Raw genomic sequence first — 24,136 nt, 5'->3', positions numbered from 1 at the left:
AATATATACTTTCTTACAGTTACTACTTGATAGCTAAAAATTCATCTATTGAGTAGGAGCAGTTGTCATTCAGAAATTCTTTTAATTTACTTCTAAATGTTGGTTGTCTGTCTGTCAGACTTTTGATGCTACTTGGCAAATGGCCAAAGATTTTTGCGGCAGCATAATTCACCCCTTTCTGTCCCAAACTGAGCTGTAATGCGGAATAGCGAAGATCATCCTTTCTTCTAGTGTTGTAGCCATGCACTTCGCTGTTATTTTTGAACTGGGACGGGTTATTAATGACAAATTTTATAAGTTAATATATGTACTGTGAAGGTATCCCGAGTTCCTTAAATAAATGTCTGCGAAGTGATCTTGTGTGGGCTGCAGCTGTTACTCTGATTACACGCTTTTGTGCAATGAATACTTTCTGTCTTAATGACGAATTGCCCTAAATATGATGTCATATGAAAGCAGTGAATGAAAATAGAGATAATAGGCTAATTTACTGGTATGTTATCACCAACATTTGCAATAACCCCAATAGTGTAAGTTGTTGAACCTAACCGTTTCAGCAAATCATCGATATGTTTCTTCCAATTCAATTTCTCGTCAATGCACACACCAACAAATTTTGCATATTCTGCCTTAGCAACAGACTTCTGTTCATAGTCTATACTTATCAATGGTTTATACCATTTTGCAGAATGGGGGCATTGCTCATTTGTAGCAAGCTGGGTGACATACCAGCGACTCTCACTCCCCATATCAGTCTAAAGGGCAACATTTTCCACAGATACTTGCTCTTACAATCTGATGGTGAGCTACACGCCAACTTGTAGCAATGGTGTATACACTTTGTCCATTATGTACATAGTGGGCAAAAGGACAATATGATTGCTAGCAGCGCCTTCATCTTGGCCTCTGAGGCCGATTCGTTGCTTGAAAAGATCAAGATGTGAAATTATGAAACCCCACATGCAGTGCTTCAGGTACTTGAAATTTGGGCAAATGTCTTCACGTTACCCCATCTGTAGAGATAACGGACGAGCGCTGCATGGGAACACTCCCTGTGCACCCCCCCCCCCCCCTCCCATCTGTGTCAACTGTGAAAAAAAAAATTCTATCTGCTTGCCAGATCGCACTGTTTTCCAGAGAGAAAAGAAAATACAGCAAGACTCTGGACAAACTCAGTTACCAAGAGGCCAAGAAGTAGTATGAGCAGTTGCACCCAACATGTCAGACAATGTCATATACTACAGCTATGACGACGTCGCTCCCTTTGGTGATGGCACTGCCACCCATTACGCCTCCTGCAGTTGGCCATGAAGACCGCTCTACCATTCCTGCCTGCCTGATTATTGGTAACTCCCCTCTTGCTGCTTCCCACACACCTACTCTGGGATCGATGGCTTCCCAACCATGAGGGACATTAGTCCCCACCTCCCATCTGGAGGCAAATCACCTTCCTCCAGGTTCTCTCGCCAGGGAGGGGTCTCTCAGGACACTTACTTCCAAGGTTTCCACCTGTCTACAACTGGACACCAGCCAGTGTCTGAAGGAGCCACAGGTTGCTGGTCGCAGGGATTCACAATTGTCATCATTACCTGAAACTGATTCAGAGAAGCCCTTGCTATCACCAAAATTCTCTAAGGAGAGGAAAGACAAGAAAAAGTTCTCCAAGAAGGAGAACATTCTGGTGGACCTCACGCCACCAGATCCCACTTGTTCCACTTCTGCAGACGAGGCGAATGTTCTGGCAGTCCCCGAGGCCCTGGTACGCACCATACAAAAGAACCCCTCAACCAATGGCAGCAGGTGACCCTAAGGCATAACTTGTCCCCTTGATCCCTCCATAGCCTCACTATACATCGACAACATTAGTCTCCAGTGGAATTATAGGGTTTTTTTTCCACCACCTGGCTGAACAACAACATCTTTTAAGCACTTTACCTGCCTTCTGCATTGCCATTCAGCAGACTTGGTTTCCAGCAACACACCCCCCACTCATTCACGGATACTGTGGATATTATAAGAATTGTGCTGCCTATTACAGAGTGTTGGGCAGAGTTTGCACATATGTTCTAGACATAACAAACTTGTAACTCTTAATCGAGCTTTAGAGGTTTGGCTGTTCTGGGTAAGGGCATTTCAGGATATTATCATCTGCAGTGTTTACCTCCCTCCTGATGGTGAAGTGTCTCAGAATGTACTGTTTGCATTAGGTTCTCAGTTTCTGTACCTTTCCTAATCTTAAGTGATTTCAGGGATTTGTAGGATGGAACCAAGGTCACTGGCTGTGGTTTAAAGACCTCGAAAATTTATTGGCACAATTTGCTATTTCTCTCTTGAATGTTGGTACCCCCACACACTTAAGTGTGATGCACAGAATATGCTCGGCCATTGACCTTTCCATTTGCAGCCCTTGTCTTTTCCCATCCATCCACTGGAGGGTCTACAGTAATCTGTGTGGTAGTGACCACTTCATGATCTTCCTGTCCCTGCTTCCCTGGACGCCTGCCCAGATGGGCTCTCAACGGTGCTGACTAGGATGCTTTCGCCTCTGCTATCGACCTTGGCTCCCCGTCACATGGAAATATCGATACAGCAGTCCATCATACAACTGCCATTCTTTTGGCAGATGATTTAGCAATCCTCTTTTCCTCGCACCTGGCCTACGCGAAGACAGTAACTTGGTGGTCCTCATAAATCGCAAAAGCCATTCAAGATCAGAGGTGGGCTCTCCAACGCCATAAGCAGCACCCATCAATGGAGCATATCATTACCTTTAAGCACCTCCATGCCCAGCTGTGCTACCTAATAAAAAGATGGAAGTGAGAATTCTGGGAATGGTACATTTCAGCCATTGGATTATGAATACCAGACACCTGCTGGCATAGCTGGTATTATACTGAATGGTACTGTCTACACTGACCCAGATGCCAATGCTGAACATTTTGCTGTGTACTATGCTCAAACCTCAGTGTCTGATAATTATCAACCTCCATTTCATGCCCTAAAACAGTGGTTATCTTTTACTATACACCATATAACGCTCCATTCAGTGGGTGGGAATTTGTCAGTGTCCTAGCCCTCTGTCCTGATACAGCACACAGCCAGACTGTATCCACAACCAAATGATGAAGTCCCTACTGGTGGATTGTCAGTGCCATAACTTTTCCATCTTTCGCCCATCGCAGTGGTGAGAAAGCATCATTGTCCCAGAACTGAAACAGGTTAAGCATCCTCTAGTGATGGACAGTTATAGCCCAATATGTCTCACCAATGTTCTCTGTAAGAGGCTTGAGCGCATGGTGAGCTGGTGGCTGTGTTGGCTGGTTGGGGTCTTGTGGCTCCATCCCAGGGTGGTTTTTGACCGTTCCACTACTGATAATCTGGTTTACCTGGAATTGGCCATCTTAACAGATTTTGCCCAATGTCAACACCTTCTTTGACCTGCAAAAGGCTTATGATACCACATGGCGGCACCACATCCTTGCTACCTTACACAAGTGGGATCTTCAGGGTCCACTCACGATTTTCATCCATAACTTCCTGTCACACTACATTATTGCTTCAATTTGGCGCTTACTACAGTACCCCTCCTCCCCCCCCCCCCCCCGCCCCATATCCAAGAGAATGGGGTTCCACAGGGATCTGTACTGTGTCCCTCTCTTTCTAGTAGCCCTCAATGGTCTAACAACAGCTGTGGGGTTCTCAGTATCACCCTCTTTGTATTCTAACGACTTTTGTCTCTATTGTTTCTTCTCTTGTGTGGGTCTCACTAACCATCGACTGCAAGGTGTCATCTGAAAGGTGCAGGCATGAGGCCTCACCCATGGTTTTCGATTTTCCACCACCAAGACTTGAGCCATACACTTCTGTCAATATCGTACTATTCACCAACAACCAAAACTTTACTTTGATGACCACCTGCTCAGTGTGGTGATCGGTTTTTGGGACTGTCTTCGGTTCTCAGTTCACATGGATTCCCTATCTTCGCCATATTAAGTGAATGTGCTGGAAGGACCTTAATACACTTCACTGCCTTAGTAACACTAGCTGGGGTGCAGACTACACTTCTGCAGCTTTATGAAGCCCTGATATGATCCCGCCTCAGTTATGAGAGTCTTGGCATATGGTCTGGCATCACCTTCGGCATTGCAGATACTGGATCTGACACACCCCTGTGACGTTCAACTTGTGACAGGAGCCTTTCAAACTACCCCTCTGAACAGCTTACTCGTGGAGGCTGGAGTTACTCCATTGTGGATCAGGTGCCAACAACAGCTTGTCAGTTATGCTGCCCACATTCACAGTTCACCTAAGCATCTGGACTATCATCTCCTCTTTCAAAACACGCTAATCCATCTCCAACAATGGCGGCCCCAATCAGGGATTACGATCGCAATTCACATCTGGCCTACCTTCTCTGAACTTCATTTGTTTCCTCTTGCACCTCTCCTCTGGACTCATTCCCATACACCTCTGTGGTGCATCCCTTCAACACATCTTCGTCTTGATCTATCACAAGGTCTGAAAGACTCGGTTCATCCAGAGGCACTCTGCCGCCAATTTTTCTCCATCCTTGGCACATCCCATCGTTCAGAAGTAGTCTATACTGATGGTTCGATGGTTGCTGATTGTGTAGGTTTTGCTTATACTAATGTGGGACATACTGACTGCTCTCACTGTCTGATAACTGGAGTGTTTTCACTATGGAGTTGGTAGCCATCTTCTACTCTTGAACATATCTGTCGCTGTACTGATGGGTCCTTTCTCTTCTGCAGCGACTCCTTGAGCAGATTGCAAGATCTCGATCAGCCAGCTACACTCACCTCGCCTTGGTCATTTCTATCCAGGATTCCCTGTATGCTCTTGAACAGTGTGGATGCTCAGTGACATTCGTTTGGACCACAAGCCATGTCAGGATCGTGGGAAACGAAATCGCTGATAGCCTGGCCAAACTGACTACCGGTAACCCAACCCTTGAGATTGGTACTCTCGAAACAGACCTCCAATCGGTATTATGCTGTCAAGTTTTAGGTGCGTAGAATATGGAATGGCTCACATTGACTTCACCAATTATGGGTGATAAAGGAGACTACGAATCTGTGGAGGTCCTCCATGCGGTTCTCTCAAGGACTCTACTGTCCTTTTCCGTCTCTGCATCGGCTGTAGGTAGCTGACTCGTGGTCATCTCCTTCATAGCAAGGACCCAAGCCACAGTTATTGTGGCTCCCGTTTCACAGTGGTCCACATTTTGCTGGACTATCCCAACCTAGCAGCCCTGAGGCGGACTCTTAATCCCCCTGACTCGCTACCCCTGGTGTAAGGAGATGATACCCCAGTGGCTGACATAGTTTGTTTTATTCATGAATCACGGTTTTTCAATTCCCCTTAAGGGATGGCTGGAGGGCTGCTTAATCTGTTACCTCTTCAGCGCAGACCAGACTTCAGCCGTAGTGGTCGAGCACAGTCCTCATCCTTTTTTTTTTTCATCAGTCTACTGACTGGTTTGATGCGGCCCGCCACGAATTCCTTTCCTGTGCTAACCTCTTCATCTCAGAGTAGCACTTGCAACCTACGTCCTCAATTATTTGCTTGACGTATTCCAATCTCTGTCTACCTCTACAGCTTTTGCCCTCTACAGCTCCCTCTAGTACCATGGAAGTCATTCTCTCATGTCTTAGCAGATGTCCCTTCTCCTTATCAGTGTTTTCCACATATTCCTTTCCTCTCCGATTCTGCGTAGAAGCTCCTCATTCCTTACCTTATCAGTCCATCTAATTTTCGACATTCGTCTATAGCACCACATCTCAAATGCTTCGATTCTCTTCTGTTCCGGTTTTCCCACAGTCCATGTTTCACTACCATAGAATGCTGTACTCCAGACGTACATCCTCAGAAATTTCTTCCTCAAATTAAGGCCGGTATTTGATATTAGTAGACTTCTCTTGGCCAGAAATGCCTTTTTTGCCATAGCGAGTCTGCTTTTGATGTCCTCCTTGCTCCGTCCGTCATTGGTTATTTTACTGCCTAGGTAGCAGAATTCCTTAACTTCATTGACTTCGTGACCATCAATCCTGATGTTAAGTTTCTCGCTGTTCTCATTTCTACTACTTTTCATTACCTTCGTCTTTCTCCGATTTACTCTCAAACCATACTGTGTACTCATTAGGCTGTTCATTCCGTTCAGCAGATCATTTAATTCTTCTTCACTTTCACTCAGCAATGTCATCAGCGAATCGTATCATTGATATCCTTTCGCCTTGTATTTTAATTCCACTCCTGAACCTTTCTTTTATTTCCATCATTGCTTCCTCGATGTACAGATCATCCTACCTGCTCAAACTCTTCTTCCCCCTCTCGCATGGTCTTTTAGACTTGCTCATCTTTTGTATATGTGTGCTTCTCTTGCCATGTCTGTTTTGCTAGTCTTCCCAAGGCATTCTATTGTAAGTGGCTGCAAACAGCCTCATGGAGCATCCGACTTTATCCACTAATCATTAAAACAAATTATAAACTTTGACGGTCCTGCCACTCTTTCTTCAGGTACTCTTGAACTTACCTTGTTGTTCTGTTAAGAGCATCATGTTGTGTACTGCCTGCAAGGAAGCCTAAAAACCTGTCACAAGTCTGGTACGGTACTTGGTAAGCTTGTACATGCCTTCCTGAAGTCGGATAACATGTCATCGAACTGAGTTCCGAAGTCAACAGTGCTGTGAATCTTATGGAGGAACAGTGTAAGCTGAGTTTTGCGAGATCTCTGTTTGCAGCATCCGTGTTGTTTTTTATAGCGGGAGATTTTTGTTCACCGAAAACGTCATAATTCGTGATTGGAAAACTTGTTCCATATTTCTACAACTGAGTGACATCAACAATATAGACCTATAATTGTGTGCATTTGTCCTACGACCCTTCTTGAAAACGAGAATGACCTGTGTTTTTTTCCTGTCACTAGGTACCCTTCAAAGCTCCAGGTATAATGTTGCTGTAAAATGCAGTCAAATGGAAACTGAACACACTCCAGTACAGGACCATGGAATGATTCTACTCAAAAGTAATCAGCAAAAGTGTTAAGACATTTATCCCATTAGGAGACGTGATGATAAACTTTTGTTTCGTAGAATGTTGTCAGCTGCTGAGTGATCCACAACCATTTTGACTCTTGCTCTTCCTCATCCGACTGAAACTGACGCCCACAAGTGTCTTTCATTGAGTCGTAAACGTAAGAAAATCACACGGTGAAAAATTAGGGCTGTGTGGAGAGTTGTGTGAACACTTGCCTTTATTTGATTGGCAGTGTGAGGGTAGGCTCTCTCTGGTCTACAGTCGCACAGGCCTGTCTGTTCGAGGACAAAGGGATTTATGACGTAGTAGGTTGGTCCCTTTAACCATCCAGCCAAGTAACCAGTGTCACATGTCAGTCCCTGCCCCATTCACCAATCCTCTGCTGGTCCTCCTGCAGTGACAACTGCACCATCTGCAAACAGCCTCACGGAGCAGTTGGACAATTCCGGCCGACAGTGTTCTGACAGCCGGATGGCAAGTGGTAAAGCCAGCAGTAGAAACATCCCTCATCACAAGTCTCAGTTAAGTCACAATGCCCTCCTCCTGGTACTGCAGGAGTCCTCCGCTTGTCGATTTCCTCGAGGGTAGAACCGCTGTCGATGTGCGACGCTACGAAGACACTTTGCAGAAACTGTGATGTACCGTGGAATTGAAACAACTGCGAATGCTGTCTGGCAGAATCTTCCCGTCCCACTATAACGCCCACCCACACACTGCCAATCGAACAAAGGCTACGCTTCAGCGTTCTGATCGGGTAACGCTGCGACATCATCTGTACTGTAGCCGCCCCGGTGGTCCCGGTCATCTACGGTGGACTGGAGGCCGAGCGGTGACCTCTCCAGTTGTCAGGATGCTAGGAAATGACTGTGGACGCGTCAGAAACGCCAAAGAAACATTGTTAATTCCTGACACCTTTATTCCTGCCGAGTACAATGTGACCGCGACACAGGCTGGCTGAGCTCGGTGATATCAACGACCTTCCCTGAGTCCTCGCTGACTCGGAGCAATGACACTACGAGGAGCATTCAAGTTCTAAGGCCTCCGATTTTTTTTCTAATTAACTACTCACCCGAAATCGATGAAACTGGCGTTACTTCTCGACATAATCGCCCTGCAGATGTACACATTTTTCACAACGCTGTCGCCATGATTCCATGGCAGCGGCGAAGGCTTCTTTAGGAGTCTGTTTTGACCACTGGAAAATCGCTGAGGCAATAGCAGCACGGCTGGTAAATGTGCGGCACGGAGAGTGTCTTTCATTGTTGGAAAAAGCCAAAAGTCACTAGGAGCCAGGTCACGTGAGTAGGGAGCATGAGGAATCACTTCAAAGTTGTTATCACGAAGAAACTGTTGCGTAACGTTAGCTCGATGTGCGGGTGCGTTGTCTTGGTGAAACAGCACACGCGCAGCCCTTCCCGGACGTTTTTGTTGCAGTGCAGGAAGGAATTTGTTCTTCAAAACATTTTCGTAGGATGCACCTGTTACCGTAGTGCCCTTTGGAACGCAATGGGTAAGGATTATGCCCTCGCTGTCCCAGAACATGGACACCATCATTTTTTCAGCATTGGCGGTTACCCAAAATTTTTTTCGGTGGTGGTGAATCTGTGTGCTTCCATTGAGCTGGCTGGCTCTTTGTTTCTGGATTGAAAAATGGCATCCACGTCTCATCCATTGTCACAACCGACGAAAAGAAAGTCCCATTCGTGCTGTTGCGTGTCAACATTGCTCGGCAACATGCCACACGGGCAGCCGTGTGGTCGTCCGTCAGCATTCGTGGCACCCACCTGGATGACACTTTTCGCATTTTCAGGTTGTCATGCAGGATTGTGTGCACAGAACCCACAGAAATGCCAACTCTGGAGGCAATCTGTTCAACAGTCATTTGGCAATCCCCCAAAACAATTCTGTCCACTTTCTCGATCATGTCATCAGACCGGCTTGTGCGAGCCCGAGGTTGTTTCGGTTTGTTGTCACACGATGTTCTGCCTTCATTAAACTGTCGCACCCACGAACGCACTTTCGAGACATCCATAACTCCATCACCACATGTCTCCTTCAACTGTCGATGAATTTCAAATGGTTTCACGCCACGCAAATTCAGAAAACGAATTATTGCACGCTGTTCAAGTAAGGAAAACGTCGCCATTTTAAGTATTTAAAACAGTTCTCATTCTCGCCGCTGGCGGTAAAATTTCATCTGCCGTATGGTGCTGCCATCTCTGGGACGTATTGACAGTGAACGCGGCCTCATTTTAAAACAATGCGCATGTTTCTATCTCTTTCCAGTCCGGAGAAAAAAAATCGGAGGCCTTAGAACTTGAATGCACCTCGTAGCTCCGGGCCGCACCAGTCTTGCTAGCGCAGCGCCGCGTGCTGTGACGTAGTGATGGAATGCCTTTACTTCGGCCAAGCGTGGCTGGCAGCGCCCAGCTGGCCGGCCAGCTCGGCGGCAGACAGCAGGCCGCTGCACGTAGGAGGCTCCGGGTTGGAGTCTCTGCGTTGGCGGCATGAGAGGTGTTCTCATAGTGCGTCTCCTTCCCTGCTCCTGCTGGTGGCTAGTCTGTGGTGGACGGGCGAAACGGGCTGCAGTCCCCCAGCATCGTCAGCTCACGCGGTTGTGACGGCGGATGCACAGGGCCTAGGCCCCGCACGATCTCGACGACGGCTCACCGATGTGGTCAGCATTGGCGGAGAGCGAGTCTGCCGCGATGTCTGGTAATCCTGGGTCGACGATTGACAGTGGCAGCAGAGAGGACCAGAGCTGGTACTGTCCCCTCACGTCTGCTGCTGGATGGGCCGCCCTTACTGCAACATCTCCTTAATAAAGATTAACATGTCGATCACCTAGCTGAGCACTAAGCATCGTCCCAGTACACATCTACCTGCAAGTCTAACTGCGAGTGCGTTGCTATCAAAGCTGGCGTATTTAAAGGAAGCACGAGTGATGTCCTGATGTCGTGCTCGTTTGTAATGAACGCATTCTTTCCACTTATACTGCTGATTTATCTGTCGTACTCGCCCCTTAGGTGTTCTCGTGACAGAGTTACGTGTTGTTGGTTGGTTGGTTGGTTGTTTGGTTGGTTGTTTTCGGGGAAGGAGACCAGACAGTGAGGTCATCGGTCTCATCGGATTAGGGAAGCACGGGGAAGGAAGTCGGCCATGCCGTTTGAAAGGAACATCCCGGCATTTGCCTGGAGCGATTTAGGGAAATCACGGAAAACCTAAATCAGGATGGCCGGACGTGGGATTGAACCGTCGTCCTCCCGAATGCGAGTCCAGTGTCTAACCAGTTACGTGTTGTTACAGCAGACTTACGCGACGTTGTGAAATGCGGTACAGCTGACGCTGTACCTGTGTCTTACACTCTACGAAAGTCTCTGTCTATCACAAACCCGCGAGCTAAGCAATTCTCTCTCGCCTGTTGTGTGTAACCAGGCCACTGCCCCTGCGTGACGACACATTTCGATACATGTGCAATCCTCTTACTTCTTGGCTAACCTACCGCCTCTGGCTCTCGGCATAGGCAACGAAACTTTGACAATATTCCACGTTTCCAACTCTTTACTATTCTGCGACACTACAGTACAGTGCGGATGTTTCACCGATCTTTGGCGACCTGAAGAAAGGCGTGTGTGGACGCCAATTTGTCAGACAAGGAAGTGCATCCGGTCCTCGAGAGTTCGGATCCATTAATGAATGGCTGTCCCGGTGTGCTCTGCAGGGTACGGGGAGCTGGTGGCGTCGCTGCAGCGGCTGCAGCTGCTGCTGAAGAAGAGCGCCGCCGACGGCGTGGGGTCGGGCTCGGCGCTGGGCGCGCAGGTGGCCGCCGTGCAGACGCTGCTGCTGAGCCCGCAGTTCGGGCGCGCGCTCGCCGTCCACAACAGGGTGCAGCGCGCCGCCGCCAGGGGGCTCTGCCGGCCGCCCGCCGCCGACAACGCGCACGCCCTCTCCAGGGACGTAAGTACCAGCCGCAGGCTCTCTGCTCTCTGCTCTCTGCTCCAGCCGCCTCTCAGTCTGGCTCTCCCGGCCCACCCCTCTGCACCTGCTCCCCACCAGTTTGTACTGTCGATTGTTTGGGCGCAATATTCGAACTCCGGAAAATTTTGGTTAGGGTCTAGTAGAATTAAATCGATGAACAATACAGGATGTTTCAAAAAGGACTGTACAACCTTGACAATTCATACAGGGTGTTTCAAAAATGACCGGTATATTTGAAACGGCAATAAAAACTAAACGAGCAGCGATAGAAATACACCGTTTGTTGCAATATGCTTGGGACAACAGTACATTTTCAGGCAGACAAACTTTCGAAATTACAGTAGTCACAATTTTCAACAACAGATGGCGCTGCGGTCTGGGAAACTCTATAGTACGATATTTTCCACATATCCACCATGCGTAGCAATAATATGGCGTAGTCTCTGAATGAAATTACCCGAAACCTTTGACAACGTGTCTGGCGGAATGGCTTCACATGCAGATGAGATGTACTGCTTCAGCTGTTCAATTGTTTCTGGATTCTGGCGGTACACCTGGTCTTTCAAGTGTCCCCACAGAAAGAAGTCACAGGGGTTCATGTCTGGCGAATAGGGAGGCCAATCCACGCCGCCTTCTGTATGTTTCGGATAGCCCAAAGCAATCACACGATCATCGAAATATTCATTCAGGAAATTAAAGATGTCGGCCGTGCGATGTGGCCGGGCACCATCTTGCATAAACCACGAGGTGTTCGCAGCGTCGTCTAAGGCAGTTTGTACCGCCACAAATTCACGAAGAATGTCCAGATAGCGTGATGCAGTAATCGTTTCGGATCTGAAAAATGGGCCAATGATTCCTTTGGAAGAAATGGCGGCCCAGACCAGTACTTTTTGAGGATGCACGGACGATGGGACTGCAACATGGGGCTTTTCGGTTCCCCATATACGCCAGTTCTGTTTATTGACGAAGCCGTCCAGGTAAAAATAAGCTTCGTCAGTAAACCAAATGCTGCCCACATGCATATCGCCGTCATCAATCCTGTGCACTATATCGTTAGCGAATGTCTCTCGTGCAGCAATGGTAGCGGCGCTGAGGGGTTGCCACGTTTGAATTTTGTATGGATAGAGGTGTAAACTCTGGCGCGTGAGACGATACGTGGACGTTGGCGTCATTTGGACCGCAGCTGCAACACGGCAAACGGAAAACTGAGGCCGCTGTCGGATCACCTGCTGCACTAGCTGCGCGTTGCCCTCTGTGGTTGTCGTACGCGGTCGCCCTACCTTTCCAGCACGTTCATCCGTCACGTTCCCAGTCCGTTGAAATTTTTCAAACAGATCCTTTATTCTATCACTTTTCGGTACTTTGGTTCCATTAAACCTCCGTTGAAAACTTCGTCTTGTTGCAACAACACTGTGTTCTAGGCGGTGGAATTCCAACACCAGAAAAATCCTCTGTTCTAAGGAATAAACCATGCTGTCTACAGCACACTTGCACGTTGTGAACAGCACACGCTTACAGCAGAAAGACGACGTACAGAATGGCGCACCCACAGCCTGCGTTGTCTTCTATATCTTTCACATCACTTGCAGCGCCATCTGTTGTTGAAAATTGTAACTACTGTAATTTCGAAAGTTTGTCCGCCTGAAAATGTACTGTTGTCCCAAGCATATTGCAACAAACGGTGTATTTCTATCGCTGCTCGTTTAGTTTTTATTGCCGTTTCAAATATACTGGTCATTTTTGAAACACCCTGTATTAATTAATTCATACTTTTGTACAGAGGTTATTGTAGTGTCAATTTATAGGAAAATACATGCAGATTCTCGCAGAGATAACATTGAATAAAATGTTCTCGGGTTGCCAACCCCGTCAATTGCTTAAAACTACACGAGCTTCCAGCCAAGCACTCCTTGGCCATTGTCAAGTATTATGACTGCCATCAGAGGTATTATTGCCTACGCTATCCAGAGAAATCTGCGTTAGCTGAGTATGCGTTAGGAAATGGTCACCACATAAAATTTGACGATACCTCTGACGTGGCTCGCACTAACAGCTTCTGGGACAGTTTAATAAAGGAAGCTATTGAAATAAAAATTACCCTGAATAGAGACGGTGGCTTGCAGCTCAGTGCTGCGTGGGATCCAGCGATCGCGCGGTTGAAGAGGGCACATCGAACGCCGACTCAAAAGATGCCCATATGCGGCAATGTCACTGGCACCAGTGACGTCACAGCCGGCAGCTAGCGTATATATATGGGCGCACCGACAGCCCACTGGCAGTCATACCACTTGACAATGGCCAAGGAGTGTTTGGCCGAAAGCTCGTGTAGTTTTAAGCAATTGACGCGGTTGGAAACCCGAGAACATAAAGTTTTGTCTCGCGTAGTTCGCTAGTCTCGGATAGCACCGTGAGGAGCGCTAGCGGCAGTTGCGTTAAACATGGCTCTCTTCACTGGACGCGAGCGTGCTAGCTGTCTGTTTTGGTTTGAAGAATCGAAGTCGGCGACAACAGTTCAGCGTAATTTCCGTACCGACTACGCTGAAGATCCTCCTAGTACGCCTGTAATTTATGAGTGACGCAAATGTTTTGTAGAAACAGGGTGCTCCGTAAGACATGTGGTTGGATGACCCTTATGTTTCCCCATCTCACGACATCGTCGAGCGAAAGAGACAACGTTTTGTCAACAGCCCTGCGAAATCGACCCGGCATGCATCTCGCGAACTGCAGATCCCACATACAACTGTTTGGCATGTATTGAGAAACCGTTTGCGTTTGAAACCGTACAGATTGATGATTGTACTAATAATAAAAGACACTGATAAAATTTCTCGGAAGAACTTCGGCGCAGATATGTTAAATCGATTATATGAGGATGAACATTTCTTGGACAAAATCATCTTTTCTGACGTGTCCACTTTTCACTTAAGTGGCAACGTTAAGACATACAGCTATAGGATTTCAGGCAGTGAAAATCCCTGTCAAAAATTGCACCATGTTTGTGATAGCCCTAAACAGAACGTTTTTTGTGCATTGTGCAAGAACCAAGTGTACGGCCCCTTTATTCTTCTGTGAGAGAACCATCAACGAGATAGTATACCTGGATATGTTCAGCAATTTTTGATGCCACAGATAAATGAGGATTACCGAGAACGAAATGTTTATTTCATGTGAGATGGTGCACCACTCCACTACCTGGCTGACATCCAGGATTTTCACAGTGACGACTTTCCAGGTACATGGATTGGCTGTCATGGGCCAATTGCATGGCCCCCACATTACCCAGACCTGACACCACTCGATATGGGAACTCATCAAGGATATCGTGTTTATACCTCCTGTGCTAGCTTCTCTACCTGAACTTAGAGCTAGAATTTATGCCATCACTGAGCAAGTTACACCTGCAATGCTACAGCGAGTTTGGGAAGAAATTGACTTCCAATGGGATTTGTGCAGGATAAGCAACGGAAGCCACATACAACATCATTAGTTTAAGGTAAAAAAAACTTGAAGTGTTTTCCTACAAAATAACACAGCTCTGTATCTTATTTCAATAAATTTATATGAATTTTTAAAGTTGTTAAGTCCTTCTTTATTCACCCTGTGTTGCTGAGAAGGAATCCTGTACAAATTCACAAATGCTATACACTGCCAAACCATGATAAGCCTATATGAGATATGTTCAAAAAGAAACCGAACGTTTGCTATATCAGCTTTATTGCTTATTGTACAACGTTCAAAGCACTGTCCCCTTCACAATAGTCCCCTCTGCTGGCAGAATACCGTTCCCACCATTTCTTCCAACTTTGGAACGCCTCCTGGAATACATTTTGTGGGATGACGCGCAGGTTGCTCGTTGCGTTGTCCTGTCTCTCATCTATAGTTTGGAAACGACGTCCTTTAAAGGTGTTTTTCAGCTTGGGAAACAGCGAAAAGTGTGCTGGGGCTAGGTCCAGAGAATACAGTGGATGGGGCGCAACTGGGATGTGGTGTTTTGCAAAACAGCTGCAGACAGGGAGTGACGCGTCAGCTAGTGCATTGTGATGATGCAACATCTAACTCTGCTTTTCCCACAATTCAGGCCTCTTCCTGCGCACAGCACATCTGATGCACACTAGGATACCCTGGTAGACTTCCTTGTTTACCATCTGACCATTTGGCACAAATTCGTGGTGGATAATGCTTTTGTAATCAAAAAGGACAACCACCACCACCTTGATCTTCAGCAAACCCATGCATGCTTTTTTTTGGACAACGCGACCCTTTGCCCAACCACTGCGTCGACTGCATCTTCGTTTCAGCGTCATAGCCCTACACCTATGTCTCATCGCCTGTTACGATGTCCTTAAAAAAGTTTTCATTGTCATTAACAGCAGCAAGCAGTTCCTCCCCATTTCAACAAGTGCCCATTTCTGATCTTCAGTCAACAAACGCGGTACGAATTTTGCACTGGCACGATGCATCTCAAGTTTTTCACTCAAAATTTGATGGCACGCTCCTACACTGATGCCCACCATCTCAGCATCTTCCCAAACAGTTAAACGACGATTTCGGTGAATCACAGCACGAACGCTATCCACATGGCCATCAGCTGTTGATATGGAAGAACGTCCAGACTTGGAATCGCCACAGACCGACATTGTGCACCGCTGAAAATGTTTAAACCACTCACAGCACTGTGTGCGACTCATACAGTCCTCCCCATGCGCTTTGCTAAGCGTTTGAAATATCTCTGTGAAAGTTTTGCCAAGTTTGTAACAGAATTTCACACACGCACGTTGTTCTTAAAGCTCCTTCGTTGCACTAATCTGAAGAGCAGGCTCTACACACGCTTGCTTCAGCGGCTGTGGTTGGGCTGTTAATTTTCCGAGTGACACGAGGCTAATGGCAGTTTGTTGGTTAAACCTGCCACTAGGTGCACGCTATGCACTACAACGCGCTCTCTCTGCTAGTTGGCGCGATATTTCACAATTTCGGTTTCTTTTTGAACGCACCTCCTAGACAACACGTTGTGTTTGACATATTTCATAATGATTCTCGGCAGTCAATTAAGCAGACACCAGAAACTTTAAAATGGTATCCCCCAGGGTTCAACTTATATAATACAGCCAAAAAAAAACTGAAGCAGTAAGAAGGGCAGTGGGAAACAAGCTGAAACTTCACAGGTTGAGAGGGTATGTGATGTTACTGTAGTGATTAAGCACAGTGGTTTGCTACAACTGCAAGGACTTCCCTAGCTCGCCTCTGTCCTCAGTCCAAATTTCCATTCACGCATAGCCCACTCGGTATTCCCCCTAAACTACAACACTGCATTCGGAAGGATGATGTTGAACCATGTTCTGCATTCAACAAAATGGGGTACTGTGCCTGAAACCAAGGCATAGATGTTTGAGACGTAGAATGGTCTCTGGAACGATATGATTTTATTTGATTAGAGCACCCATGTTAAATCTACTTTCTGATCCCCAATTCTGATGTTAAGTTTCTCGTTACTTTTGTCTTTCTTCTATATACTCTCAATCCATATTCAATACTCATTAGACTGTTCATTCGATTCAACATATCCTGTAAATCATCTTCAGTTCCACTGAGGGTAGCAATGTCATCAACAAATCGTATTATTTTTATATTTTCACCTTGAAATTTGATTCCACTCTTAAAGCTTTCTTGTATTTTCATCATTGCTTCTTCGAAGTATAGATTAAACAGTATAGCCGGTATCCCTGTCTTACACCATTTCTAATCTGAGCACTTCTAGGTCTTCCAGTCTTACTGTTCCCTCTTGGTTCATGTACAGTGATCAATCACATAATTATGACCACCTACATCACAGCTAGCATGTCCACTGTTGGCACAGATAAGAGGGGCAATGCATCATAGCATAGAAGCAGCGAGGGCTTGGTAGGTTGCTGGGTGGGGAGGGTGGGGGGGTCGATGGCACCACATCTGCAGACACAAGTCACCTAATTCCCACAAATTCTGGGGATGGGGGCAGTGAGCTCTGACGTCCTATTCAACCATATCCCAGATGTATTCAATCAGATTCATATCTGGTATGTTGGGGGTCCAGAACATCAGTTGGAACTCGCCACTGTGCTCCTGAAACCACTCCATCACACTCCTGGCCTCGTGACACGGCGCATTATCTTGCTCAAAATTTGCACTGCCATCGCGAAACGTGATCAGCACGAAGAGGTACATGTGGTCTGCAACAAGTGTGTGATACTCCCTGTCCATGACGGAGCCTTCAGTGAGCTCCACTGGAACCGTGGATACTCACATGAATGTTCCCAGAGCATAATGGAGCTGCTGCCAGCTCGTCTCCTTCGTGCATTGCAGGTGTCTTTCTCTGGAAGATGATGGATTCGAGCCCTCCCATCAGCACGATGATGGAGATATTGGAATTTGTCAGACCGTGCAACGCTCTGCCACTGCACTAATGTCCAGTGCCAATGGTCTCGTGCCCATTTCAGTTGTATTTGCTGATGCCGTGGTGTTAACATTGGCAGTCGCATAGTTGTCAGCTGTAGAGGCCCATAATTAGCAGCGTTCAGTGCACTGTGTTCAGAAGCACTTATGCTCTGCCCAACATCAAAGTCTGACATTAGTTCTGTCACAGTTCACTGCCTGTCCTGTTACACCAATCTGCCCACTCTACGATATCAGATATCTATAATCACGGGTAATTACGTCGGAACACGGTTTCACCACGTAGTGAAGACTCTCGCCACAGCACTCCTCGAACACTCGACAAGTTGTGCAGTTTTTGAAATGCCCGTGCCGAGCCTCTTGCCGTCATAATCTGCCCACGGTCAAAGTCTGATAGATCGCACCTTTCCCATTCTACACATGGGCAACGTGCTCACAGATATCACATACACCGTGGATGACTAGCAGTCATTTCTCACAAGGTGACACTGCTATCCCTTGTACGAGTGTACATTGATAGTAGGTCAGTGATTACAATCTTCTGGCTGATCAGTGTACATATTGTGTATTACCTGTCTTTCCGTACGGATTACCTCTATATTCTCAAAATTTCAAATATCTTGCATCATTTTACATTGCCAAACGCTTTTTCCAGGTCACTAAATCCTATAAACGTGCCTTCTTTTTTCTTCAATCTTGCTTCCATTGTCATCCCTAGTATGGACAGTGTAGGGTCTCCAAACAAACTGAAACATTGGAATCTTTCAATTGGCTAGATAAATCCCAGAGGGGTTGTGTAGAGCAGGGTCAAGATTGTGAGTGTCTGCTCTTCTTGCAGTGCCTGGAGGTGCTGCGGCCATGCAAGCTGCCCGAGGCGGCAGAATTGTGTGACCTGCTCTCCCGTTACGAGCTGGACGCGCTGTTGGTAGCCCACGACGCGGTCGTCGCCACCACCGAGCCGCGTTCTCCGGCGCCCTCACCCACGCACAGTGCGGGTGGCGGAGGGGGCGTGCCTGGCTCGGGGCGGGGCTCGCCGCCTCCCAGGCACGAGGGCAACATCCGCATCGTCAGCATCGAGAAGACCAACGAGCCGTTGGTGAGTCCGTCAGCCGCAGCTTACCTGAGAGTGGCCCGTCACTGTCCGTATTATCGGAGGTAGAATCTTCCAGAGCCATTCACATTCACATTCACATTGCCATAGGTGAGCCAACCGTTAGATACAACATTGGCAAAGAAAGGGCATGTTACATACCGATACAACTAAATTCAGAGCACAGATTGTCACTACTGATGAAATGTCAAATCAAATTACGGATTCGTGGGTCAGGTACATGTATAAGGAGCAGTGAAATGAAAATGAGGCAGATGGAAGAAAGAGTAAGTAAACAGTCCATTATTTGAAAATTAATCATCATATTTGTTAACACATTTATTCCGCTGCAAGACAAGACAGTCAATACCTTCATGAAAAAAAATGCAGTTGCCTACTGATCTGATCTGATGGAACCATGGCTCAGTTAAAGTAGGTTTATCAGATTTCAAAGAGAGAAACCTGGGACACTTGTGTTTATACTCTGTACCTAATTTCATTACTACACTTATGTTTACCTTATATTTTGAAATCGATAATAGGCCTATGACGATGCAGGAACCGAAAAACCAATAGGAAGTATATATCTTCATTTTGTGAAATGGAAAGGTATCTGTAGGTACATTACACAAGTAAAACTCTTGTCTTCAGAAATAAAAGACACTGATACATACTTTTTATTGTAATAGCCTGGATATATTTTCTGCAGTGTTTAGTTACTTACCACATATCAGGTACAATTTGTTAATCCTATGAATGTATAATGTTAGTATTCCATCATCAGATACAAATTATACATTTCATAGAAAAATTTAAGTTCTTGTTTGACTGCAGACAGTTAGGGAAAATGTGCATACAAACCAAACAGTAATCAATAAGCACTTCTAACACACACTGAATTGCTTGCAGTCTTCACAAAATTAACTTCCTTGTGGCTGCAGTCCCACTAGGATTAATTGGTTTATTTTCATGCCTCCTTTCATTTCGCTTGTCTCAAGGATCGTAAAGTGGAAGGTCAGCAAGATAGCTTCAGCAATGAGACGTACTGGTGTTGGGCTTGTATCTGTTCTGAGGGGCCGTGACTTGCCTCATTTAAACTCTTCTATTAGTAGAGTTAATTTAGAGGTAGAACGGCTCCTTGGATCAGGTATGGGGTCTCATATTGGTGTGGTTCCTGTTGATTATCAATAGGTGGGATCATACAAGACACGGCAAGGAAAGGGAAGGCAAAGGCTAACTATCACCTGTGGTAAAGTATCAGTGATTACAAGTGACAGAAAAGCAGTTTTTTAGGGTAGGAAAGGCAGAAACAAAAGATGTTCAGAGACAGGTTGAAAATGACATGCCCATTGCTAAAACAGTGGAGATGTCCAGAAATTGACAGAATATACAAGTATTGAGGGGTACGCATAATGAGTTGCTTATTTGTGTTGAAGAATTAGTGTTGAGCAAACTACTTAGCATTATCTGCCTCTCTGAACTCGTGTGATGATTGTGATAGATACATTAAATGTTGCAGGATTTAAGTTAGCCTCTTACTTCTGTAGATAAAATATGTAGAAAGGAGGAGTTGCCCCATTTGTCAGAAACTGTTTTAATTTCAAGAATATTGACAATAACAAAATTTGCTCAGAGCAGCACTTACAAGCTTATGTAACAGAAGTAATATTTCATAAGAAGTCCCTTATAATTGTAAGTGTATACAGAGCACCCTCAGGAAACTTTAACCTCTTCATAAAAATTCTGGAATCTCTGTTGTCCAATCTCACAGTTAAAAAAAAAAAAAAAGGGGGGGGGGGTAGTGGTTGCTGTGATTTTAATGTGGATTTATTGAAAACCTCTGTCAGTGGACAGTTATTGCAATCAGTAACACTGCCATTCAATTTCATTCCCACTGTAAACTTTGCAACTGCAGTATATAAATGCTCTAAGACTCCTATTGATAATATCTTTGTAGACAAATCTAGGGAAAAAAGTCATATCACAAAACCAATAGTAAATGGGTTATCTGATCATAACATGCAGTATCTTATGTTAAAGTTGAAGCAGTGTCAGGATGTAAAATCTATTAAATCTGAACAGAGAAGGGTAATTAATCACTCAAAAATTGAGAATTTTAGGAGATTGCTCAAAGACTTAAACTGTATAGATGTTTACAGTATTTTGGACTCAAATGGAAAATGCAAATCATTCGTTAATAAAGTAACTTCGTCACTTTAAAATTGTTTTCCCCTAAAGGTAACTCGGATCAAACAGAAGACTAAAAATAAACCATGGATTACACAAGGAATAAAGGTATCATGTGGAGCAAAAAGAAAACTGCATCAACTATCTAGGAACAGCTGTGCATTGTAAAGCATTGCAAAGAATACTGCCAAATATTGAAGCAAATAATCGAAATCTAAGCAGCTTTATTACGAGAAAAACATAATTCCACCAGGCAACAAAATAAAAACTGTATGGGATATAGTGAAGACAGACAGAGGTGGGACCAGAAGGGAAGAGGAACAGATAACTTTAAAAATAAATAAGACATCGGTAACAAGTGCATCTAGTGTTGCAAACCACTTAAACAAGTACTTTGCTTATGTTACTGACAGCTTGGGGTTATCAGGTTCAGTAAACAGTGTAATGGAATATCTGAGACCAGTCTCTACAAATGACTTCAGTAAGATGGGAGTGACACTCACTTCTCTAAAAGAAGTATCGTCCATTGTAAAATCCTTAAAATCAAAGTATTCTGGTGGCTATGATAACAAATCAATGAAGTTAACAAAGAGTGTTCTCGTGAGTTGAGTTCTACCTTAAGTAATTGTGAAATCAGTCTCGTATCAGCGAACATTTTCAGATTGGTTAAAACAGGCTGAAGTTAACCCTCTTTATGAGAAGGGGGATAAAGAGATGCCATCAACTATTGACCAGTTTAACTTTTTCCAGTGCCTTCAAGAACATTTGGAAAGGTTGTGTTAAAGTGTCTTCTTAAGCTTCTGACTGCAAACAATATGTTGTCCAAGTCACAGTTTGGTTTCCTTAAGGATTCTGACAAAGGGAATGCTTTTTACATATACAGTGAGTATGAACTTAATTCATTAGATTACAAATTAGAGGCTACTGGTAATTTCTGTGACCTGTCAAAAGCCTTAGACTGTGTGTCTCCCTGAATTCTCCTGAGTAAATTAGAATTTTATGGTATCACTGGCAGTACTGCAATATGGTTTGAGCATTATCTAACTAACAGGAACAAAGGGTGTAATTGTGAAATACCAGTGGAATAATCAACCAGTCTTCATCTGATAGGAATTGAGTCCATATTGTGTTCCTCGAGGTTCTATTTTGGGTCTGTTGCTTTTTCTTGTGTACATTAATGACCTCTCACCTGTTACATTGCCGGATGCTAAGTTTGTTTCATTTACAGATGATACAAACATTGCAGTAAATATCAAACCAATTACAGATTTAGAAATGGCTGCTAATCAAATGTTTGCTGACATTAATAAATGGTTTAAAGCTAATTCACTGTCATTAAACTTTGAAAAGACCCACTATATGCGGTTCAGAACCTGTAAGAGATTTCCTTCCAGCACGTGTATAGCATATGAAGACATGCAGGTGGAAGAGGTTGACATGTTAAATTTATTGGATTACAACTCGACAATAAATTCAGTTGGGAAAGGCGTACCACAGAATTGCTGAATCACCTAAACAAGTCTGTATTTACAGTGTGAATGACGTCAGATCTAAGACATGAATATCAAAAACACTTGCATACTTTTTTTACTTTCATCCAATTATATCATATGGGATCATATTTTGGGGTAACTCATCAAAGCGAGCAAAAGTTTTTAGAGTGCAAAAGTGTGTAATAAGATTCATTTGTTGTGTAAATTCAAGAACATAATGAAGAAACATGTTCAAGGAACTGAGGGTTCTAGCCACTGCTTCTCAGTATATTTATTCCTTAATGATATGAGTTGCAAATAATATGTCTATTTCCAGCCAATAGCTCAACACATAGTATCAGTACTAGGAATAAGAACAGTCTACATAAAGATCTAAAGTTGCCTACATTGCTCGAGAAACGGGTCCAGTATTCAGGAACCCAAATTTTCAACAAATTGCCAGCAACCATTAGAAACTTGGTTTCAGATGAAACACAATTTAAATAGAATTTTTTTGATAGGCAACTCCTTCTGTTCTATAGATGAATGTCTTAACAGGAACTGTTAGACCAGCTTAAGTAAAAATGTCTGTTAGATTTCAGTTTTGACAGAACTGGCCACAACAGTCAAGATTTGGTGTTTTTTTTATGGTAAATTTATTAAAAGTGCAAAACTATGTTTCATTCTGACAGTGTATTCATTCTATAAATATTAGCATTTCCAGTTTACTATAATGTATCTACATATCTGACAATCTCCTGACAAATGATCAGGGAAGTGAGTACAATATTCAAACATTCTGTGTGTTTTGTGTTATACTTTCTGACATTTTCTACACCCAAGAGAATCATCTCATTTTTGGGTCTGTGATGTGAGAACTGAATCTAATCCAATCTAATCTTAGAGCCATAGGTAGATAATCCTGCTTTTCTTTTCGACATTTCTCTTACTCTTTCTTTAAGCGTAAAACGAGTTAAACCAAATGCGGTAGGCCTATAGGGGGCATTGTGAAAATACATATGTCTATAATGTTCTACTTCTAAGAAACTCGATTTTAACAAACTATTTAATCAAATGAGAATATTATTGCAAATCATTTGGTTTCTCGATTAAAAACCAGGACAATTGTGTGTCCCAAATGATTTTATTGGGGCAGTTATGTGAAAACTGGGACTGTCCTGGCAAACCCAAGATGTCTGATCAGCATATCAATATGTAACCAACATCCTGGTAGGGCATGAAGTTTAGTCAGCCTTTTGTAAATATTATCTACGACTGTGATTCTTAAAAGTCTTTAAAGAAATACATGTTGTCAAAAAGTACTTAATAAATTAAATCTGACACAGAATACAAATTGGAAGGCACACTAACACGGAATTGACTCAATTAATGTTCTGAGAGGTTCAAGTAAAAACAGCATGTCCTACATCACTGTTGCCCAGTGCTAATTGCTTCAGACTGATTTTGGAGTTGATAGTATAAACATGCATGAAGCATTAGAAACTTGGTTTCAGATGAAACACAATTTAAATAGAATTTTTTTGATAGGCAACTCCTTCTGCTCTATAGATGAATGTCTTAACAGGAACTGTTAGACCAGCTTAAGTAAAAATGTCTGTTAGATTTCAGTTTTGACAGAACTGGCCACAACAGTCAAGATTTGGTGTGATTCTTAAAAGTCTTTAAAGAAATACATGTTGTCAAAAAGTACTTAATAAATTAAATCTGACACAGAATACAAATTGGAAGGCACACTAACACAGAATTGACTCAATTAATGTTCTGAGAGGTTCAAGTAAAAACAGCATGTCCTACATCACTGTTGCCCAGTGCTAATTGCTTCAGACTGATTTTGGAGTTGATAGTATAAACATGCATGAAGCTCTCTGCAATATGGTGCTATGTAAATGGTCTTAAGATGTACTAG

At 44.4% G+C, this 24,136-nt stretch overlaps 1 protein-coding gene across 1 annotated transcript in view; it reads left to right on the top strand.

Moving 5' to 3' along the window:
• LOC126106441 (protein PALS1-like) overlaps positions 1–24,136 on the top strand; it is a 614,066-nt gene that overhangs the window by 535,555 nt on the left and 54,375 nt on the right. The window contains exons 6-7 of the mRNA XM_049912721.1: positions 10,778–11,013; positions 18,299–18,556. Coding sequence (XP_049768678.1) covers positions 10,778–11,013; positions 18,299–18,556 — 494 coding nt within the window. The remainder of the gene's footprint in view (positions 1–10,777; positions 11,014–18,298; positions 18,557–24,136) is intronic.

Source organism: Schistocerca cancellata, chromosome 10, assembly GCF_023864275.1.
Source record: "Schistocerca cancellata isolate TAMUIC-IGC-003103 chromosome 10, iqSchCanc2.1, whole genome shotgun sequence".
Taxonomy (NCBI): domain Eukaryota; kingdom Metazoa; phylum Arthropoda; class Insecta; order Orthoptera; family Acrididae; genus Schistocerca; species Schistocerca cancellata.
This window is presented reverse-complemented; position numbering and strand designations above follow the sequence as displayed.